Source organism: Anas acuta, chromosome 35 (assembly GCF_963932015.1).
Source record: "Anas acuta chromosome 35, bAnaAcu1.1, whole genome shotgun sequence".
Lineage (NCBI taxonomy): Eukaryota > Metazoa > Chordata > Aves > Anseriformes > Anatidae > Anas > Anas acuta.
The window spans coordinates 312,901-335,126 of record NC_089013.1 but is presented as its reverse complement, the minus strand read 5'-3'; the positions used below and the strand labels follow the sequence as shown (position 1 = coordinate 335,126).

The window sequence follows — 22,226 nt, the reverse complement described above, 5'->3', positions numbered from 1 at the left end:
ATGGGATGGGGACAGGATGGGGATGGGATGGGGACAGGGATGGGGATGGGAATAGGGACAGGGATGGGACCAGGATGGGGACAGGGATGGGACAAGGATGGGGATGGGATGGGGACAGGATGGGGATGGGATAGGGACAGGATGGGGATGGGAATAGGGACAGGGATGGGACAAGGATGGGGATGGGATGGGGACGGGGACGGGGATGGGATGGGGATGGGAATAGGGACAGGGATGGGACCGGGATGGGGACAGGGACAGGGACGGGGATGGGGATGGGGACAGGGATGGGACAGGGATGGGGACAGGAACGGGGAGGGGATGGGGATGGGGACAGGGATGGGACAGGGATGGGGACAGGAACGGGGAGGGGATGGGACAAGGACAGGACGGGGATGGGGATGGGGACAGGGATGGGAACAGGGATGGGACAAGGATGGGGATGGGATGGGGACAGGATGGGGATGGGATGGGGACAGGATGGGGATGGGAATAGGGACAGGGATGGGACCGGGATGGGGACAGGGACAGGGATGGGGATGGGGATGGGATTGGGAACAGGGATAAGGAGCAGATGGAGCTGGGGACAGGATGGGGATGGGGACATGGGGATGGGGACGGGGACAGGATGGGAACAGGGATGGGGATTGGATGGGGATGGGACAGGATGGGGACAAGGAAGGGGATGGGGACAGGACAGGGAGTGGATGGGGATGGGATGGGAATAGGGACAGGGATGGGACAGGGATGGGGACAGGGATGGGGATGGGATGAGAATGGGGACAAGGAGAGGGAGCGGATTGGGATGGGGGCAGGATGGGGATGGGGAGGTGACGGGATGGGGACAGGGACAGGGAGGGGATGGGGATGGGATTGGGACAGGGATAAGGAGCAGATGGAGCTGGGGACAGGATGGGGATGGGGACATGGGGATGGGGACAGGGACAGGATGGGGACAGGACAGGGATGGGATGGGGACAGGGACAGTGACAGGGTGGGGACAGGGCAGGATAACGGGGACAGGGATGGGATGGGGACAGGCAAGGGGCATGCTGGGGACAGACACAGCGATGGTTTGGGGTTGGGGACAGGGACAGGGACCTGCTGGGGACAGGGACAGGATGGGGACAGGGCCGGGGCCAGGATGGGGACGCAGTGGGGACAGGGTGGGGCCGGGGGGGTGACGTCCCCTGCGCCCCAACGCCGCTGTCCCCGCAGTGCCCGGTGCTGAAGGGGCGGGTGCAGAAGATCCTGTACTGGCGGTGGGGGGAGCCGCCCCCCCCCGTGGCCGTGCCCCCCCCCGAGGGGCCCCCCGAGGGCCCCCCCAAGGTGCTGCAGGGCCGCTCGGAGCGAGAGTTCTTCGTCAAGTGGGTGGGGCTGTCCTACTGGCACTGCTCCTGGATCAAGGAGCTGCAGGTACCGGGTGACGGGTGTCCCGGGGGGGTGGGGACACCCCTGAGGGGGGGCTGGGTGGCGTGGGGACACCCCCGGGGGGACCTGGGGGACAGGGACACCCCTGAGGGTATTCTGGGGGGCATGGGGACACCCCTGGGGGGGATCTGGGGGGCGTGGGGACACTCCTGGGTGTGGCCTGGGGGACAGGGACACCCCTAGGGGTGGTCTGGGGGACATGGGGACACCCTGGGGGGGATCTGGGGGGCGTGGGAACACCCCCAGGGGGACCTGGGGGGTGTGGGGACAGCCCCAGGGGTGGCCTGGGGGACAGGGACAGCCCCCAAGTGGCCTGGGGGACATAGGGACACTCCTAGGGGTGGCCTGGGGAACATGGGGACATCCCTGGGGGTGGCCTGGAATATGGGGGCACCTCCCTGAGTGGCCTTGGGGACATGGGGACACTTCTGGGGGTGTCCTGGGGGACATGGGGACATCACCCAAGTGGCCTGGGGGACATAGGGACACTCCAGGGCATGGCCTGGGGGACACGGGGACACCCTTAGGGGTGCCCTGGGGGACACAGGGACACCCCCTAAGTGGCTGGAGGGGGACACTGGGACTGGGGCTGTCCCCCTGTGACCAGCCGGGGATAATGGGGACACCCCGAGTGGCAGAGGGGACAGGGCCACCCCTGTGACCACCCTAGGGGACAAGGGACCCCCCTGTGCCCACCGTGAGGAGCGACACGGGACAGGGCCCCCCCACGGGGGGGGGACATGGGGCCACCCGAGGGGACAGTGAGAGCACCCTGGGGGCACCCCGGGGACGCGCTGTGACCGAGGACACCCCCAGCACCCCCTCGGGGGCCATCAGGGTGTCCCCCGCGCCCCCCAAAAACTAACCTTGTGTGTCCCCCCCCCCCCAGCTGGAGATCTTCCACCTGGTGATGTACCGCAACTACCAGCGCAAGAACGACATGGACGAGCCCCCCCCCCTGGACTACGGCTCCGGGGACGACGACGCCAAGAGCGAGAAGCGGGGCCGCAGCCAGGACCCCCTCTACGGGGGCATGGAGGAGCGCTTCTACCGCTACGGCATCAAGCCCGAGTGGATGACGGTGCACCGCATCATCAACCACAGGTGGGGGGGGGGGATTTGGGGGGGTTTGGGGGGGTTTTGGGGGAGTTTGGGGGGTTTTAGGGGGATTTAGGGGGTTTTAGGGGGATTTAGGGGGGTTGGGGATAAGGGGATGCTTTGGGGGCTGCTGGATGCTGATGGTTTTGGAGGTTTTGGGGATAACTTCAGGGGCTGCTGGACAGCCCTAGTGCCTGGGGGTGACCCCCAGCACCCCTGGGTGTTCTCCTACACCCATGGGTGCTCCCACCCCGAAAGGGGGACTTGGGGACACTGCTGGAGGCTCTGGGGACGAGGGGACACTTTGGAGGCCGCTGGATGTTGGTGGAGGTTTGGGGGATAACTTCAGGGGCTGCTGGACACCCTCAGTGCCTGGGGGTGACCCCCAGCACCCTTGGGTGCCCCCCTACACCTGTGGGTGCCCCAAATTGGAGGGTTGGGGTGACATCAGGCGACACGGGGGATTTGGGGACGCATCTGGAGGCTTTGGGGACAAGGGGAAACTTCAGGGGCTGCTGGACACCCTCAGTGCCTGGGGGTGACCCCCAGCACCCATGGGTGCTCCCACCCCAAAGGGGGGGCTTGGGGTGACATCAGCACAGGACTTCTGGGGGGTTTGGGGACACTGCTGGTGCCTTTGGGGACAATCGGCAACTTTGGGGGCTCCTGGACACCCCCAGCACCCATGGGTGACCCCCAGTGCCTGGGGGTGCCCCCTCCCCAAATCTGAGCAGGGTTTGGGGACACCCCTGGGGATGCCCCTCGCACCCTTGGGTGCCCCCCAGCTGCCCCTGGGCAGCCCCAAAATCCTGAGTGTCCCTGTCCCTGGTGTCCCGGACTCCAGTGTCCCCTCAGGGTGTCCCCATGTCCCCGCCAGGTGTTCCCTGGTGTCCCCATGTCCCCCCCCCCCCGTCTCCCAGCCCTCTGGCCGCGTGTCCTCAGGTGACCCCGTGTCCCCAGATGCCCTCTTCTGCCTGCCCGTGGCCTTGTCCCCGTGGCCTTGTCCCCGTGTGACCCCTCTGTCACCGCCTGTCCCCGGGCGACCCCAGTGCTGGGTGTCACCCGGCTGTCACCCGGCATGTCCCCGCTGGCGGCGGTGGCAGTGGGTGACCCCTGGTGGCCCTGTGGCGCCCGCCACCCAACCCCGGGGCCTGGCTGCCACCCGTGGCACGGGGGGATCCCCGCTGTCCCCCATGGGTGCCTCGTGTCCCCTGTGGGTGCCTCATGTCACCCGTGGGTGCCCACTGTCCCCATGGGTGCCTGCTGCCACCTGTGGGACCTTGTTGTCCCCATGGGTGCCCCACTGTCCCCATGGGTGCCGCATTGTCCCCATAATTGTCCCACTGCCCCCACAGGTGCCTGTTGTCCCCTTGGGTGCCTCATTGTCCCCATGGGTGCTTGCTGTCACCAATGGGTGCTCACTGTCCCCTTGGGTACCTGCTGTCACCTGTGGTACCTTCTTGTCCCCGTGGGTGCCCCACTGTCCCCACAGGTGCCTCGTTATCCCCATGGGTACCCCACTGTCCTTATGGGTGCTTGCTGTCACCCATGGGTGCTCACTGTCCCCTGGGATACCTGCTGTCACCTGTGGTATCTTCTTGTCCCCATGGGTGTCCTGTTGTCCCCACAGTTGTCCCATTGTCCCCACGGGTGCTCAGTTGTCCCTGTAGGTGCCCGTTGTCCCCATGGGTGCTCCCTGTCACCCAGGGGTGCTCACCATCCCCCTGGCTACCTGCTGCCACCTCTGCTGTCCCCATGGGTGCCCGTTGTCCCCCGGGGTCCCTGCTGTCACCTGCGATGCCTGATGCCACCCCCCTGCCCTGTGGGTGCCCTGTGCCTGATCCCCCTGGCTGCCTGGTGCCCCCCGGGTGCCCGCGGCCCCCCATGGGTTCCCGGTGCCCCTCCCCCTTGTGCCCGCTGCCCCCCCGGGTGCCCGGTGTCCCCCGGGTGCCCGGTGTGACAGCGTGCCGCGCAGCGTGGACCGCAAGGGGCAGTACCACTACCTGGTGAAGTGGCGCGACCTGCCCTACGACCAGGCCACCTGGGAGGAGGACGAGATGCCCATCCCCGACTACGACCTCCACAAACTGGCCTACTGGAAGCACCGGTGAGCCCGGGGACACCGGGGAGGGGGGGGGACACACCGGGAGAGGGGGGGGACACCAGGGGACGTGCCACGGGGGGACACGCGGCAGGGGAACGCGACACGGCGTGGGGAATGGGGGACGCGGGCGAGCCCCCGGGGGGACCAGAGCCACCAGGCTGTGGTCTCACCATGTCCCCCCCCCCCCCCAACGTGTCCCCTGTTGGCCCCCCCTCCCCGTTGTCCCCTCCCCGATGTCCCCAGGGAGGTGTTCATGGGGGAGGACCCGGCGCAGCCCCGGCGCTACAAGAAGAAGAAGAAGGAGACGCCGGGGGAGGGCCCCCCCGACTCCCCCACCAACGACGTGAGTGTGGGGCACCGCATGTGTCCCCCCCCCCCGTTGTCACCTGCGTGTCCCCCCCCAGTCACCTGCATGTCTCCCCCTATCACCTGGACATCCCCTGTCACCTGGGTCCCCCTCAGCTTACCTGGGTTCCCCCACTCCTTGGGTTCCTTCCCTGTCCCCCGTGTCCCCCTCCAAGTCCCCTGTGTCCCCCCCAAGTGCTCTGTGCCCTCCCAAAGTCCCCCATGTCCCCTCCAGCCCTGTGTCCCCCCATCTCTCACTCCCCCCAACCCCTCCCACCCCCTCCCCAGTGGCGGTGTCCCCCCATGGTGACGTCCCCACAGTGACATGCCACCAGGGTGACGTGTCCCCATGGTGAGGTGCCCCACTGTGATGTGCCCCATGGGGACATGTCCCCCGTGTTGAGGTATCCCCACGGTGACACCTCCCCCTGTTGAGGTGCCCCACGTTGACGTGTCCCCACAGAGACATTCCCCATGTTGAGTTGCCCCACAGTGACCCATCCCCACAGTGACGTGCCCCATGGTGACATTCCCCATGGTGACCCATCTCCATGGTGACATTCCCCATGGTGACATTCCCCACGTTGACCCATCCCCTCGTTGATGTTCTCCATGTTGACCCTTCCCCATGTTGATGTTTCCCATGTTGACCCAACCCCACATTGACGTGTCCCCCCGTTGACCCATCCCCACGTTGACATTCCCCACATTGACCCATCCCCACGTTGACCCATCCCCATGTTGACCCTTCCCCATGTTGATGTTCCCCATGGTGACCCTTTCCCATGTTGATGTTCTCCATGTTGACCCAACCCCTCATTGACCTATCCCCATGGTGACCCATCCCCACGTTGATGTTCCTCATGTTGACCCTTCCCCATGTTGATGTTCTCCATGTTGACCCTTCCCCATGTTGATGTTCTCCATGTTGACCCAACCCCACATTGACCCATCCCCACATTGATGTTCTTCATGTTGACCCAACCCCACGTTGATGTTCCTTATGTTGACCCATCCCCACGTTGATGTTCCTCACGTTGACCCATCCCCACGTTGACCATCCCCCCGTTGACGTTCCCCATGGTGACGTGTCCTCATGCTGATGTTCTCCATGCTGACCCAACCCCACATTGACCCATCCCCACATTGATGTTCCCCATGTTGACCCACCCCCATGTTGATGTTCCCCACATTGACCCATCCCCACGTTGACCCATCCCCATGTTGACCCTTCCCCATGTTGATGTTCCCCATGGTGACCCTTTCCCATGTTGATGTTCTCCATGTTGACCCAACCCCTCATTGACCTATCCCCATGGTGACCCATCCCCACGCTGATGTTCCCCATGGTGACCCATCCCCACGTTGATGTTCCTCATGTTGACCCTTCCCCATGTTGATGTTCCCCATGTTGACCCATCCCCACGTTGATGTTCCTCATGTTGACCCACCCCCACGTTGACCATCCCCCCGTTGACGTTCCCCGTGGTGACGTGTCCCCATGCTGATGTTCTCCATGCTGACCCAACCCCACATTGACCCATCCCCACATTGACGTTCTCCACGTTGATGTTCCCCACGTTGACCCATCCCCTCGTTGATGTTCTCCATGTTGACCCTTCCCGATGTTGATGTTCCCCATGTTGACCCATCCCCACATTGACGTGTCCCCCCGTTGACCCATCCCCACGTTGACATTCCCCACATTGACCCATCCCCACGTTGACCCATCCCCATGTTGACCCTTTCCCATGTTGATGTTCTCCATGTTGACCCAACCCCTCATTGACCTATCCCCATGTTGACCTATCCCCACGCTGATGTTCCCCATGGTGACCCATCCCCACGTTGATGTTCCTCATGTTGACCCTTCCCCATGTTGATGTTCTCCATGTTGACCCATCCCCACATTGACCCATCCCCATGTTGATGTTCCCCATGGTGACCCATCCCCACGTTGATGTTCCTCATGTTGACCCTTCCCCATGTTGATGTTCCCCATGTTGACCCAACCCCACATTGACCCATCCCCACATTGACGTTCTCCACGTTGATGTTCCTCATGTTGACCCATCCCCACGTTGACCCATCCCCATGTTGATGTTCCCCATGTTGACCCTTCCCCATGTTGATGTTCTCCATGTTGACCCAACCCCTCATTGACCTATCCCCCCGTTGACGTTCCCCATGGTGACGTGTCCCCATGCTGATGTTCTCCATGCTGACCCAACCCCACATTGACCCATCCCCACATTGACGTTCTCCACGTTGATGTTCCTCACGTTGACCCATCCCCACGTTGACCACCCCCCCGTTGACCCATCCCCGTGGTGACGTGTCCCCGTCCCGTCCCCAGCCGACGGTGAAGTACGAGTCGCAGCCGCGCTTCATCTCGGCCACCGGCGGCACGCTGCACCTCTACCAGCTGGAGGGCCTCAACTGGCTGCGCTTCTCCTGGGCGCAGAGCACCGACACCATCCTGGCCGACGAGATGGGGCTGGGCAAGACCATCCAGACCATCGTCTTCCTCTACTCGCTCTACAAGGAGGTGGGTGGGCGCCACGGGGTGTCCTCGCGCTCCCCTCTGCGGTCCTTGTGCCCTGCCTTTGGCCATACGGCCCCCATAGGGTGGTCCCATGGTCCTACTGGTGGTCCCGTGGTCCTACTGGTGGGTCCAAGGTCCTACTGGTGGCCCCGTGGCCCTACTGGTGGTCCCGTGGTCCTACTGGTGGGTCCAAGGTCCTGCTGGTGGCCCCGTAGTCCTACCAGTGGCCCTGTGGCCACCATGGGGTGTCCTCGCAGTCCCGTCTGCATCCTCATGGCCCTGCCTGTGGCCATACAGCCCCCATAGGGTGGTCCCATGGTCCTACTGGTGGGTCCAAGGTCCTACTGGTGGTCCCATGGTCCTGCTGGTAGTTCCATGATCCTAATGGTGACCCCATAGTCCTGCCTATGGTCCCATGGCCACCACGGGGTGTCCTCATGGCCCTATTTGTGTCCCCGTGGTCCTGCCTGTGCCCATATGGACTCCATAGGGTGACACCAGAGTCCTACTGGTGGTCCCAGGGTCCTGGTGGTGTCCCCATGTCCCTGCCAGTGTCCCCATGGCCACCCTGGGGTGTCCTCACGGCCCTATTTGTGTCCCTGTGGCCCTCCTTGTGTCTCCACAGCCACCTTCAGGTGGCCACAGGGTCCTGCTGGTGGCCCCACGGCCACCCTGGGGTGTCCCCGTGGCCATCCCAGTGCTCTCACAGCCACCCCACGGCGTCCCCACGTCCCTGTGGTGTCCCCACGGCCACCCTGGGGTGTCCCCGTGTCCTCCCGTGATCCCGTTGCCGCTCTGGGCTGTCCCCAGGGCCCTTGGCTGTGTCCCTGCTGCCACCCTGTGGTGACACTTGTCAACGTCCCCAAGATGTCCCCGCGTCACTTCATTCGCTCTTCCTGTCCCCTTGTGCCTCCCTGTGGCCACCCAGGGGTGTCACCAGGATCCTGCCCGTGTCCCCATGCTGTGCCAGTGGCCCTGTGGGTGTCCCACGGCCACCCTGGGGTGTCCCCATGGCCACAACGGGATGTCACAGTGTCCCCATAGCCACTCTGGGATGTCCCTATGGCCACCCTGGGGTGTCACAGTGTCCCCGCCTGCGTCCCCTTGGGGACATTTCCGTGTCCCTGTGGCCACACCAGGCCACCCCCTGCCCCATGCGTCACGCTGTCCCCGTGTCCCCATGGCCCCGTCCCGCCGCCCGCCGCCCCCTGTGTCACACTGTCCCCACGTCCCCAAGGGCCCGTCCCGCGCCGCCGCCCCGTCCCCGTGTCCCCGTGTGACGCGCTGTCCCCCAGGGCCACACCAAGGGCCCGTTCCTCGTCAGCGCCCCGCTCTCCACCATCATCAACTGGGAGCGCGAGTTCCAGATGTGGGCGCCCGCCTTCTACGTTGTCACCTACACCGGGGACAAGGACAGCCGCGCCATCATCCGCGAGAACGAGTTCTCCTTCGACGACAACGCCATGAAGGGCGGCAAGAAGGCCTTCAAGATGAAGGTGAGGGGGTGCAGGGGGCACAGGGGACGGGTCCTTGGGGTGCTGGGGGTCCCTGGGGTGCTGGGTGACCTGGTGGCCAGGTCCTTGGGGTGCTGGGGGTCTTTGGGGTGCTGGGGTGACCTGGGGGCTAGGCCCTTGGGGTGCTGGGGTGACCTGTGGCCAGGCTCTTGGGGTGCTGGGGGTCCTCAGGGTGAGGGGTTCACCTGTGGATGGGTCAGGGGTCATTTGGGGTGCTGGGTGACCTGGTGGCCAGATCCTTCGGGTGCTGGGTGACCTGGTGGCCGGGTCCCTGGGATGCTGGGTGTCCCTGGGGTGCTGGGTGACCTGGTGTTGGGGTCCCTAGGGTGCTGGGTGACCTGGTGGCCATGTCCTTGGGGTGCTGGGGGCTCCTTGGGGTTCTGGGGTGACCTGGTGGCCATGTCCTTGGGGCGCTGGGTGTCCCCGGGGTGCTGGGTGACCTGGTGTTGGGGTCCCTAGGGTGCTGGGTGACCTGGTGGCCATGTCCTTGGGGTGCTGGGGGTCCTTGGGGTTCTGGGGTGACCTGGTGGCCATGTCCTCGTGGTGCTGGGTGACCTGGTGGCAGGGTCCCCGGGGTGCTGGGTGTCCCCGGGGTGCTGGGTGACCTGGTGGCCATGTCCTTGGGGTGCTGGGGGTCCTTGGGGTTCTGGGGTGACCTGGTGGCCATGTCCTTGGGGTGCTGGGGCTCCTTGGGGTTCTGGGGTGACCTGGTGGCCATGTCCTTGGGGTGCTGGGGGTCCTTGGGGTTCTGGGGTGACCTGGTGGCCATGTCCTTGGGGTGCTGGGTGTCCCCGGGGTGCTGGGTGACCTGGTGGCAGGGTCCCTGGGGTGCTGGGTGTCCCTGGGATGCTGGGTGACCTGGTGTTGGGGTCCCTAGGGTGCTGGGTGACCTGGTGGCCATGTCCTTGGGGTGCTGGGGGTCCTTGGGGTTCTGGGGTGACCTGGTGGCCATGTCCTTGGGGTGCTGGGTGTCCCCGGGGTGCTGGGTGACCTGGTGGCAGGGTCCCTGGGGTGCTGGGTGTCCCTGGGATGCTGGGTGACCTGGTGTTGGGGTCCCTAGGGTGCTGGGTGACCTGGTGGCCATGTCCTTGGGGTGCTGGGGGTCCTTGGGGTTCTGAGGTGACCTGGTGGCAGGGTCCCCGGGGCGCTGGGTGACCTGGTGGCAGGGTCCCCGGGGCGCTGGGTATCCCCGGGGCGCTGGGTGACCTGGTGTTGGGGTCCCTAGGGTGCTGGGTGACCTGGTGGCCATGTCCTTGGGGTGCTGGGGGTCCTTGGGGTTCTGAGGTGACCTGGTGGCAGGGTCCCCCGGGGCGCTGGGTGTCCCTGGGGTGCTGGGTGTCCCTGGGGTGCTGGGTGACCTGGTGTTGGGGTCCCTAGGGTGCTGGGTGACCTGGTGGCCATGTCCTTGGGGTGCTGGGGGTCCTTGGGGTTCTGGGGTGACCTGGTGGCCATGTCCTTGGGGTGCTGGGGGTCCCCGGGGTGCTGGGTGACCTGGTGGCAGGGTCCCCGGGGTGCTGGGTGTCCCTGGGGTGCTGGGTGACCTGGTGTTGGGGTCCCTAGGGTGCTGGGTGACCTGGTGGCCATGTCCTTGGGGTGCTGGGTGTCCTTGGGGTTCTGGGGTGACCTGGTGGCCAGGTCCTCGTGGTGCTGGGTGACCTGGTGGCAGGGTCCCCGGGGTGCTGGGTGTCCCCGGGGCGCTGGGTGACCTGGTGGCAGGGTCCCTCGGGTGCTGGGTGTCCCCGGGGTGCTGGGTGACCTGGTGTTGGGGTCCCTAGGGTGCTGGGTGACCTGGTGGCCATGTCCTTGGGGTGCTGGGGGTCCTTGGGGTTCTGGGGTGACCTGGTGGCCAGGTCCTCGTGGTGCTGGGTGACCTGGTGGCAGGGTCCCCGGGGTGCTGGGTGTCCCCGGGGCGCTGGGTGACCTGGTGGCAGGGTCCCTCGGGTGCTGGGTGTCCCCGGGGTGCTGGGTGACCTGGTGTTGGGGTCCCTAGGGTGCTGGGTGACCTGGTGGCCATGTCCTTGGGGTGCTGGGGGTCCTTGGGGTTCTGGGGTGACCTGGTGGCCATGTCCTTGGGGTGCTGGGGGTCCCCGGGGTGCTGGGTGACCTGGTGGCAGGGTCCCCGGGGTGCTGGGTGTCCCTGGGGTGCTGGGTGACCTGGTGTTGGGGTCCCTAGGGTGCTGGGTGACCTGGTGGCCATGTCCTTGGGGTGCTGGGGGTCCTTGGGGTTCTGGGGTGACCTGGTGGCCATGTCCTTGGGGTGCTGGGTGTCCCCGGGGTGCTGGGTGACCTGGTGGCAGGGTCCCTGGGGTGCTGGGTGTCCCTGGGATGCTGGGTGACCTGGTGTTGGGGTCCCTAGGGTGCTGGGTGACCTGGTGGCCATGTCCTTGGGGTGCTGGGGCTCCTTGGGGTTCTGGGGTGACCTGGTGGCCATGTCCTTGGGGTGCTGGGGGTCCTTGGGGTTCTGGGGTGACCTGGTGGCCATGTCCTTGGGGTGCTGGGTGTCCCCGGGGTGCTGGGTGACCTGGTGGCAGGGTCCCTGGGGTGCTGGGTGTCCCTGGGATGCTGGGTGACCTGGTGTTGGGGTCCCTAGGGTGCTGGGTGACCTGGTGGCCATGTCCTTGGGGTGCTGGGGGTCCTTGGGGTTCTGAGGTGACCTGGTGGCAGGGTCCCCGGGGCGCTGGGTGACCTGGTGGCAGGGTCCCCGGGGCGCTGGGTATCCCCGGGGCGCTGGGTGACCTGGTGTTGGGGTCCCTAGGGTGCTGGGTGACCTGGTGGCCATGTCCTTGGGGTGCTGGGGGTCCTTGGGGTTCTGAGGTGACCTGGTGGCAGGGTCCCCCGGGGCGCTGGGTGTCCCTGGGGTGCTGGGTGTCCCTGGGGTTCTGGGTGACCTGGTGTTGGGGTCCCTAGGGTGCTGGGTGACCTGGTGGCCATGTTCTTGGGGTGCTGGGGGTCCTTGGGGTTCTGGGGTGACCTGGTGGCCATGTCCTCGTGGTGCTGGGTGACCTGGTGTTGGGGTCCCCGGGATGCTGGGTATCCCCGGGGCGCTGGGTGACCTGGTGGCAGGGTCCTCGGGGCGATGGGGTCCCCCGGGGGGGCTCTGGGGGTCCCCGGGGTGCCGGGTTGTCCCGGCGGCTGGGTGCTGACGGCCGCGGCAGCGGGAGGCGCAGGTGAAGTTCCACGTGCTGCTCACCTCCTACGAGCTGATCACCATCGACCAGGCGGCGCTGGGCTCCATCCGCTGGGCCTGCCTGGTGGTGGACGAGGCCCACCGCCTCAAGAACAACCAGAGCAAGGTGGGCACGGCCGGGGGGGGGCAGACGGGACCCCCAGGGGGGCGCCCGGATCCTTGGGGGGAGCACCCGGACCCCCGAGGAGCTCCCCGGGGTGCCTCGGGGGGACGTTTGGGTGCCTCAGTCCCTTGAGTTGGGGACGGCCCCCGGGGTCTGCGCCCCTTGGGGAGGGGACACGGGGGTCCCGTGGGGAGGGGGTGACCCCTTCCGTGGGGTGACACGGGTGATGTGACCCCCCCCCTGTTGTGTGTGTCCCCCCCTCCCCGCAGTTCTTTCGGGTGCTCAACGGGTACAAGATCGAGCACAAGCTGCTGCTGACGGGGACCCCGCTGCAGAACAACCTGGAGGAGCTCTTCCACCTCCTCAACTTCCTCACGCCCGAGCGCTTCAAGTACGGCCCCAGTGTCCCCTCCTGGTCCCCAGTGTCCCCTCCCGGCCCCATTGTCCCCACCAGACCCCCACCATCCCCTCCTGGCCCCCCACATCCCCAGTCCACCCTCCCGTCCCCCCGCATCCTCCCGCATCGCCCCGTGTCACCGCTGTCCCTACGTCCCCGTGTGCTGGCTGTCCCCATATCCTGGCTGTCCCCATGTCCTGGTTGTCACCGTGTCCCTATGTCCTTGCTGTCCCCATGTCCTCATGTCCTGCCTGTCTCCGTGTCCCCTCGTCCTGGCTGTCCCCACATCCTGGCTGTGTCCCCACGTGTCCCCATGTCCTGTCCATCCTCATGTCCCCACGTCCTGTCTGTCCCCATGTCCCCACATCCTGGTGTCCCCATGTCCTGGCCATCCCCTTGTCACCACATCCTGCTGTCCCCACATGTCCCCACATGTTCCTGTGTCCCCACGTCCTGTCCATCCCCTTGTCCCCACGTCCTGTCTGTCCCCATGTCCCCACATCCTGGTGTCCCCACGTCCTGGCCATCCCCTTGTCCCCACGTCCTGGCTGTCCCCATGTCCTCGCCATCCTGGTGTCCCCCCACCTTGGCCCTCCCCACATCCCCCCCACCTCCCCCAACCCCTCGTATCCCCACATCCCCTCGCGTCCCCCCCCTTTGTCACCGCCATCCCCGCGCCCCCCTCCTCACCCCAACCACACCCCCCCAGCCCCCTCCTCACGCCCCCCACACCCCCCTCCCCGCAGCAACCTGGAGGGCTTCCTGGAGGAGTTCGCCGACATCTCCAAGGAGGACCAGATCAAGAAGCTCCACGACCTGCTGGGCCCCCACATGCTGCGGCGCCTCAAGGCCGACGTCTTCAAGAACATGCCGGCCAAGACCGAGCTCATCGTGCGCGTCGAGCTCAGCCCCATGCAGAAGTACGGGCGCCGCGGGCAGGGAGGGGGTGGTCCAGGCACGTTGGGGGGGGGGCTCAGCGCCCCAGAAACAGCTCCCGGGAGCCCCGGGGGTCCCAGCACCACAATATCTGATCCCGCTGGGCTTGGGGAGGGTCTCAGCACCCCAATTTCCAGATCACACCCATCTTGGGGGACCCAACACCCCAATAGCTGATCCCACTGGCCTTGGGGGGGGTCTCAGCACCCCAATTCCAGGTCTCGGTACCCCAATACCAGGTCCTATCCACTTTGTGGGGGGGGGTCTCAGCACCCCAACACCCAGAGCCCACCAGCTTTGGGGGTCTCAGCACCCCAATTCCAGCTTCCAGCATCCCAATACCAGGTCCCATCCACCTTGGGAGGGGTCTCAGCACCCCAATTTCCAGATCACACCCATCTTGGGGGTCCCAACACCACAATATCTGATCCCGCTGGGCTTGGGGAGGGTCTCAGCACCCCAATTCCAGGTCTCGGTACCCCAAATTAAGGTCCCATCCACCTTGGGAGGGGTCTCAGCACCCCAATTCCCAGATCACACCAACTTTGGGGATCCCAGAACCCCAATACCTGATCCAACTGGCCTTGGGGAGGGTCTCAGCACCCCAGTACCAGGTCCCACCCATTTTAGAGGGGGTCTCAGCACCCCAACACCCAGAGCCCACCGGCTTTGGGGGTCTCAGCACCCCAATTCCAGGTCCTAGCACCCCAATACCAGGTCTCATCCACCTTGGGTGGGGTCTCAGCACCCCAATTCCAGGTCCCAGCATCCCAATACCAGGTCCCGTCCACCTTGGGGGGGGGTCTCAGCACCCCAATTCCCACATCACACCAGCTTTGGGGATCCCAGAACCCCAATACCTGATCCCGCTGGGCTTGGGGGAGGGTCTCAGCACCCCAATTCCCAGATCCCACCCACCTTGGGCTTGGGGAGGGTCTCAGCACCCTGACACGAGCTCCTACCCACCTGGGGGGTCTCAGCACCCCAATACCTGATCCCACCAGCATTGGGGGGGGGGTCTCAGCACCCCAACTCCCAGATCCCACCAACGCTGGGGGTCTCAGAACCCCAATACCAGGTCCCAACCAGCTTAGAGGGGGTCTCAACACCCAGAGCCATCCACCTTGGGGGTCCTGGCACCCCAATACCTGATCCCACTAGCTTTGGGGGAGGGTCTCAGCACCCCAATACCAGGTCCAATCCACCTTGGGGGTCCCAGAACCCCAATACCAGACCCCAGCAGTCTTGTGGGGGGGGGGGTCAGCACCCTAATTCCCAGATCCCACCGACCTTGGGGGTCTTGGCACCCTAATACCAGCTCCCATCCACCTTGGGGGGGGGTCCCAGCACCCCAGTGCAAGATTGCACCAGCCTTGGGGGGGGTCTCAGCACCCAGATCCCACCACCTTTAGGGGTCCCAGCACCCCAACACCAGATCCCACCCACCCTGGGGGGGGGGGTCCCAGCTCCCCAAACACCCAGACCCCAAAGCCCTCGGGGTGCGTAGGGGGGTCCCAGCGCCCCGATCCCTTGCCTCCCACCAACACGGGGAGATCCCAGCCCCCAAACCGGGGTTCCTACGGGGCGAGGGGGGGGGTCTCACCAGCTGGGGAGGGGGGTGCTGCCCCCCCCGAGCCGGGTGCCAGCCCCCCGCCCCGCAGGAAGTACTACAAGTACATCCTGACGCGCAACTTCGAGGCGCTGAACTCGCGGGGCGGAGGGAACCAGGTGTCGCTGCTCAACATCATGATGGACCTGAAGAAGTGCTGCAACCACCCCTACCTCTTCCCCGTGGCCGCCATGGTGAGGGGGGGGCACCGGGGGGCACGGGGGGGGCACCGGGGGCACGGGGGGGGGTGGGGGGAAACACGGTGGGGTGGGGGAGATGGGAGGATACGGGGGGGATGTGGGGATGTGGGGGGAAAAGGGACATGGGGGGGGGTATGGGGGGGTATGGGGGGGACATGGGGACATGGGGGGGGGACAGGGACATGGGGTGGGGGGAGATATGGGGGGATGTGGGGGGGATGTGGGGGGATGGAGGGATGTGGGGCCATGGGTTGGGAGATGGAGGGATACGGGGGGACGTGGGGACATGGGGTGGGGGGAGATGGGGAGATATGGGGGGATGTGGGGGGGACGCGGAGGGCGTGGAAGGGGACAAGAGGGAGGTGGGGTGGTGGGACATGAGCTTCATGGGGACATGGGGGACATGGGGGGGGACATGGGAACAGAGGGACATGGATATGGGCAGAACTGGGGGGGGCAGTGGGACAGCGGGAGCTACAGGGGGACGTGGGGACAGGGGGGACAGGGGGAGTTACGGGGGGCATGGAGGACATGGAGGGGACACAGAGGGGACAGAGGGACACGGAGGGGACAAGGGTGCTCCAGGGGGACACGGGACGGACAGAAGGACAGGGAGGGGACAAGAGGACCGTGGGGGGGACACGGGGGAGCTCCACAGGGACACCTCGGGGGACGCAGAGCTGTGGGTGCACGGGGGTGGGTGGTGGGGCCCGGGGGTGATGTCCCCTGTCCCCAACCTGTCCCCAACCTGTCCCCAACCCCCCCCGCCCCCCCCCAGGAGTCCCCGAAGCTGCCGAGCGGCGCCTACGAGGGGGGGGCCCTGATCAAGGCCCTCGGGGAAGCTGCTGCTGCTGCAGAAGATGCTGCGCAAGCTGAAGGAGCAGAACCACCGCGTGCTCATCTTCTCCCAGGTCGGTGGGGAGGGGGCTGCCCCCCCCCCCAGACACCCCCAGGGCCCCCCGCACCCCTCCCAGCACCCACGGGTGCCCCCAGAGCCCCCCAGCACCCAGGCCAGCAGCCACGGGTGCCTCCAGTGTAGCCAGTGCCTGTCCCAGCACCCCTGGGTGCCCCCCGTCTACCCTAGCACCAGCACCAGGTGCGCCTGTGGGTGCCCCCAGTATAACCAGTAACCATCCCAGTACCCCTCAGTGCCCCCAGTCTAACCAGTGTCTGTCCCAGCACCCTGGCTGCTCCCAGTCTAACCAGCACCAGCTGCCCCCCAGCCCCTCCAGGTGCTCCCAGTGTAACCAGTGCCCATCCCAGCACCCTTGGGTGCTCCCAGTGCCTTTGGGTGTCCCCAGTCTAACCAGTGCCCATCCCAGCCCCCCCCCCAGGCGCTCCCAGTCTAACCAGCACCAGGTGCCCCCATGCCCCCCGGGTGCCCCCATTGTAACCAGTGACTCCCCCAGCCCCCCCAGTGCTCCCAGTCTAACCAGTGCCCCGCAGATGACGAAGATGCTGGACCTGCTGGAGGACTTCCTGGACTACGAGGGCTACAAGTACGAGCGCATCGACGGGGGCATCACGGGGGCGCTGCGCCAGGAGGCCATCGACCGCTTCAACGGTAGGCCCGGGGGGGGCTGGGGGGGTCACAGGGGACTGGGGGGGACCCGGGGGATGTGGGGGGGCCCAGGGGACTGGGAGGGGCTGAGGGGACTGGGGGGGACACCAAGGAACTGAGCAGGGGGCCACCAAGGGACCAAGGGGACGCAGGCGTTTGGGGTGACACCCGGGCAGGATGGGGCCCCCCAGGTAGTTTGGAGGTGGGGGCAGGGACTTTTAAGGACTTTTTTTGGGGTGGGGGGGTCCTGACCCCATCTGTGATGGGTTCGTGTGAGGGTTCAGGGTGCCTGTGCGCCCACCGCTGGGTGCTGGAGGGGGGAGAGGGTTTTTTTGGGGGGTTTCTGGCAGCCCTGGGGTCCCTGATGATGCCGGGGGAGGCATGGGGGGGCCGTGGGCTTTGTCGGGGGGCTGTCACCCCCCGTGCTGACGCCGGGGGGGCAGCGCCGGGGGCACAGCAGTTCTGCTTCCTGCTGTCGACGCGGGCCGGGGGCCTCGGCATCAACCTGGCGACCGCCGACACCGTCGTCATCTTCGACTCCGACTGGAACCCCCACAACGACATCCAGGTGTGCCCCCCCCACACGTCCTCCGCGGCCCCCTCCCCACCTCCTCTGCCCTGTCCCCTTGGCCTTGTCACCTCCCTGTCCCCGGTTGTCACCTCGTGCCACCACGGCCCCCTCCCCGGCCGCTGCTACACCGCACCGGGTCCCCCCATGGCTCTGGCCACACTCAGGTTCCTCAACACATCCCCATCACCACGTCCCCACCACCACATCCTCCAAGACCACGTCCCCACCACCACATCCCTGCTCCAACGCTCCCCTCACCTCCCCCCTCTCCACAATGTCCTTACTGACGCCCCCCAACCTGTCCCCTTCCCCCGTGGCGCTGCTCGGCGCGTCCTCCACCTCGGTGTCCCCGCTCTGACGCGTCCCCTGCTGCCTCCCCGTCCCCGCAGGCCTTCAGCCGGGCGCACCGCATCGGCCAGGCCAACAAGGTGATGATCTACCGGTTCGTCACGCGCGCGTCGGTGGAGGAACGCATCACGCAGGTGGCCAAGCGCAAGATGATGCTGACGCACCTGGTGGTGCGCCCGGGGCTGGGCTCCAAGGCCGGCTCCATGTCCAAGCAGGAGCTTGATGACATCCTCAAGTTTGGCACTGAGGAGCTCTTCAAGGACGAGAACGAGGGTCAGCGCCCGCCGGGGCTGGGGTGTGGTGGGCTGTGGGGGGGATACGGGGGGACGTGGTGGGACGTGGGAGGCTGAGGTTGGATGTAGGAGGCCGTGGTGGGACATAGGAGGCCGTGGTGGGACACAACAGCTCATGCAAAGCTGCAGTGGGATGTACAAGGTCTTGGCGGGATGTTTGAGGCAAGGCAGTGAGAGGACATGTAAGGCCATGCTAGGGCCATGGTGGGACATGCAAAGCTGTGGTGGGACGTGTGAAGCCGTGGTGGGACGTGTGAGGCCGTGGTGGGACGTGTGAGGCCGTGGTGGGACGTGTGAGGCCGTGATGAGATGTGCAAGGCCGTGATGGGTCATGCAAAGCAAAACAGAACATGCAAAGCCACGATAAGGCCGTGGTGGGATGTGCAGGTCCATGACGGGGTGCATGAAGCCATAGTGGGGCGGTGACAGGACACACGAGGATGTGATGGGGCCACGATGGGACCCATGAGGCCATGATGGGACGTGGCAGGCTGTGATCTGGGTCACAGCAGGTTGTGCAAGGCCATGGCGGGATGTCGTGTTGGGTTGTTCAAGGCTGTGTGGAGGCATTCCGGGCTGTGTTGGACCATACTGGGCTGTACTGGGCCATGTTGGTCTGTATTGGACTGTATTGGGCTATGCTGGGCTGTGTTGGACCATATTGGACCATCATGAGCTGTGTTGGACCATAATGGGCCATGTTGGGCTGTGTCAGGCCACGTTGGGCTATATTGGGCCATGCCTGGATATGCTGAGCTATGCTGGACCATCCTGGGCCATACTGGGCTGCATTGGACCATATTGGGTCATGCTGAGCTGTATCAGGCTACATTGGGCTGTATTGGACCATACTGGGCCATACTGGGCCATGCTGAGCTATGTTGGACCATCCTGGGCCATACTGGGCTGTGTCGGCCTATATTGGGTCACGTTGAGTTGTGTTGGGCCATGTTGGGCCGTATCAGGCCATGTTGGGCCATGTTGAGCTGTAACAGGCCGTGTCGGGTCATGCTGGGCTGTGTCAGGCCATTTTGGGCTGTATCAGGAGACAGTGGGATGTGTCAGGCCATGTCAGGCCATGTTGGACTGTGTTGGGCCATGTTGAGCTATGTCAGGCCATGATGGGCTGTGTTGGAACATACTGGTCCATATTGGGCCGTGTCAGGCCATGTTGGGCTGTGTCAGGCCATGTTGGGCCATACCTGGACGTGCTGAGCTATGTTGGACCATATTGGGTCATACTGGGCTGTAATGGACCTTACTGGGTTGTGTTGGGTTGTGTTGGGCCACATTGGGCCATGTAGACCTGTATTGGGCTATGTTGGGCTGTGTCAGGCCGTGTCAGGCCATGCTGAGTTGTATCAGGTTGTGTTGGGTCATGTTGGGCCATGTTGGGCCTCATTGAGCTGTGACAGGCCATACTGAGCTGTGCTGGAGCATACTGGGTCATGTTGAGTTGTGTTGGGCTGTGTCAGGCCATGCTGGGTCATGTTGGACCATACCTGGACATGCTGAGCTAAGTTGGACCATATTGGGTCATACTGGGCTGTGTTGGACCTTACTGGGTCATGTTGAGTTGTGTCAGATCATACTGGGCCATACTGGGCCACACTGAGCTGTGTTGGAGCACATGGGGTCATGTTGAGGTGCATTGGGCCACGTTGACCCATGTTGAGCTGTATTGGGCCATATTGTGCTATGTCAAGCCGTGTCAGGCCATATTGAGCTGTATCGGGCCATGTTGGGCTGTGTCAGGTTTATTTTGGGCCATGTTGAGTGGTGTCAGGCCATGTTGGGCTGTGTTGGGCTGTATTGGGCCATGTTGGGCCATGTTGGGCTGTGTTGGGCCATGTTGGGCCGTGTTGGGCTGTGTTGGGCTGTGTTGGGCCATGTTGGGCTGTATTGGGCCATGTTGGGCCATGTTGGCTGTGTTGGGCCATGTTGGGCCATGTTGGGCTGTATTGGGCATGTTGGGCTGTGTTGGACCATGTTGGGCTGTATTGGGCCGTGTTGGGCTGTATTGGGCCATGTTGGGCTGTATTGGGCCACGTTGGACCATGTTGGGCTGTATTGGGCCATGTTGGGCCATGTTGGGCTGTGTTGGGCCAATGTTGGGCTGTGTTGGGCATGTTGGGCTGTATTGGGCCATGTTGGGCTGTGTTGGGCCATGTTGGGCTGTGTTGGGCCATGTTGGGCTGTGTTGGGCTGTATTGGGCCATGTTGGGCTGTATTGGGCCATGTTGGGCTGTATTGGGCCATGTTGGGCCTTGTTGGGCTGTATTGGGCCATGTTGGGCTGTATTGGGCCATGTTGGGCTGTATTGGGCCATGTTGGGCCGTTTTGGGCTGTATTGGGCCATGTTGGGCTGTGTTGGGCTGTATTGGGCCATGTTGGGCTGTATTGGGCCATGTTGGACCATGTTGGGCTGTATCAGAGCATGCTGGGCTGTGTTCGACCATGCTGGGCCACGCTGGACCGTGTTGGGCCATGCTGGGCCGCGCTGGGCCGTGCTGGCCGTCCTGGACAAGTCAGGCCATGCCAGGCCGTGTCAGCGGCGTGTCACCGCGCAGGTGAGAACAAGGAGGAGGACAGCAGCGTCATCCACTACGACAACGAGGCCATCGCCCGGCTGCTCGATCGCAACCAGGACGCCACCGACGACGCCGACGTGCAGAACATGAACGAGTACCTCAGCTCCTTCAAGGTGGCGCAGTACGTCGTGCGCGAGGAGGACAAGGTGCGTCCGGGGACAGGGGGGCACGAGGGGGGGACAGCGGCTTGGTGGGGACGAGGGAGGTGATGGGGATGATGGGGACAATAGAGATGGTGGGGTGAGATGGGGTGGGGGTGATGGAGGTGGGGATGATGGAGGTGGGGATGGTGGAGATGGGGGAGGTGAAGATGATGAGGACGGTGGGGATGATGGGGGTAGATGTGATGGGGATGATGGAGATGGGGACAATGGAGATGGTGAGGTGAGATGTGGTGGGGATGGTGGAGGTGGGAATGGTGGAGATGATGGAGATAAAGATGATGGGGATGGGGGATGGTGGAGATGGTGGGGACAACGGGAGTGGGAGCGATGGAGATGATGGGGTGGAGATGATGGAGGCAGGGATGATGACAATGGGGATGGAGACAATGGAGATGGGGACAATGGAAATGGGGATGATGGAGATGGAGATGATGAAGACGCTGGGATGTGAATGGGGGAGATGGGAACGATGAAGATGCAGATGATGGAGGTGATGGAATGGGAATGGTGGAAATGGGAACGAGTGAAATGATGGAGATGATGGGGGTGATGGAGACGTGGAGATGGGGACGGGGGATGAAGGAGATGGAGGTGGTGAGGATGGGGATGATGGAGGAGGAAAAAACGGAGACAATGGGGATGGGAACCATGGAAACGGTGGAGATGGGGACAGTGGGGGTGATGGAGGTGGGGACAACGGGGATGGAGATGATGGAGGTGATGGGGACTGTGGAGGTGGAGGTGGTGGAGATCATGGGAATGCGGAGGACGGGGACAGTGGGGATGAAGAGGTTGGAGATCATGGGGATGAAGATGATGAGGGCAGTGGAGGTGATGGGGACAATGGAGATGGAGATGATGGAGATCATGGGGGGGTGGAGATCTTTGGGGCGATGGGGACAATGCAGATGAAGGTAATGGAGATGAGACAATAGGGGTGTTGGAGTTGAAAAGGATGATGGGGACGGTGGAGATGATGGAGGTGAGGACAACGGGGATGGGGGTGATGGAGGTGATGGGGACAGTGGAGATGAAGGTGGTGGAAATGATGGGGATGGAGATGATGGGGATGAGGACAGTGGAGGTGGAGGTGACAGGGGCAGTGGAGGTGATGGAGATGATGGAGATGATAAGGATGAAGACGGTGAAGGTGATGGGGACAATGGAGGTGGAGATGATGGAAATGATGGAGATGATGGGGATGGGGATGATGGAGATGATGGGGGCAG

At 64.6% G+C, this 22,226-nt stretch overlaps 1 protein-coding gene across 1 annotated transcript in view; it reads left to right on the top strand.

Moving 5' to 3' along the window:
- Positions 1-22,226, top strand: part of CHD3 (chromodomain helicase DNA binding protein 3) — a 69,183-nt gene that overhangs the window by 33,429 nt on the left and 13,528 nt on the right. The window contains 16 exon segments of the mRNA XM_068664625.1: positions 1,219-1,416; positions 2,321-2,535; positions 4,505-4,636; positions 4,877-4,976; positions 7,335-7,526; positions 8,819-9,019; positions 12,193-12,330; positions 12,597-12,718; positions 13,471-13,644; positions 15,322-15,463; positions 16,248-16,301; positions 16,303-16,380; positions 16,916-17,033; positions 17,474-17,598; positions 17,991-18,222; positions 20,813-20,979. Of these exon segments, the coding sequence (XP_068520726.1) occupies positions 1,219-1,416; positions 2,321-2,535; positions 4,505-4,636; positions 4,877-4,976; positions 7,335-7,526; positions 8,819-9,019; positions 12,193-12,330; positions 12,597-12,718; positions 13,471-13,644; positions 15,322-15,463; positions 16,248-16,301; positions 16,303-16,380; positions 16,916-17,033; positions 17,474-17,598; positions 17,991-18,222; positions 20,813-20,979 (2,388 nt within the window).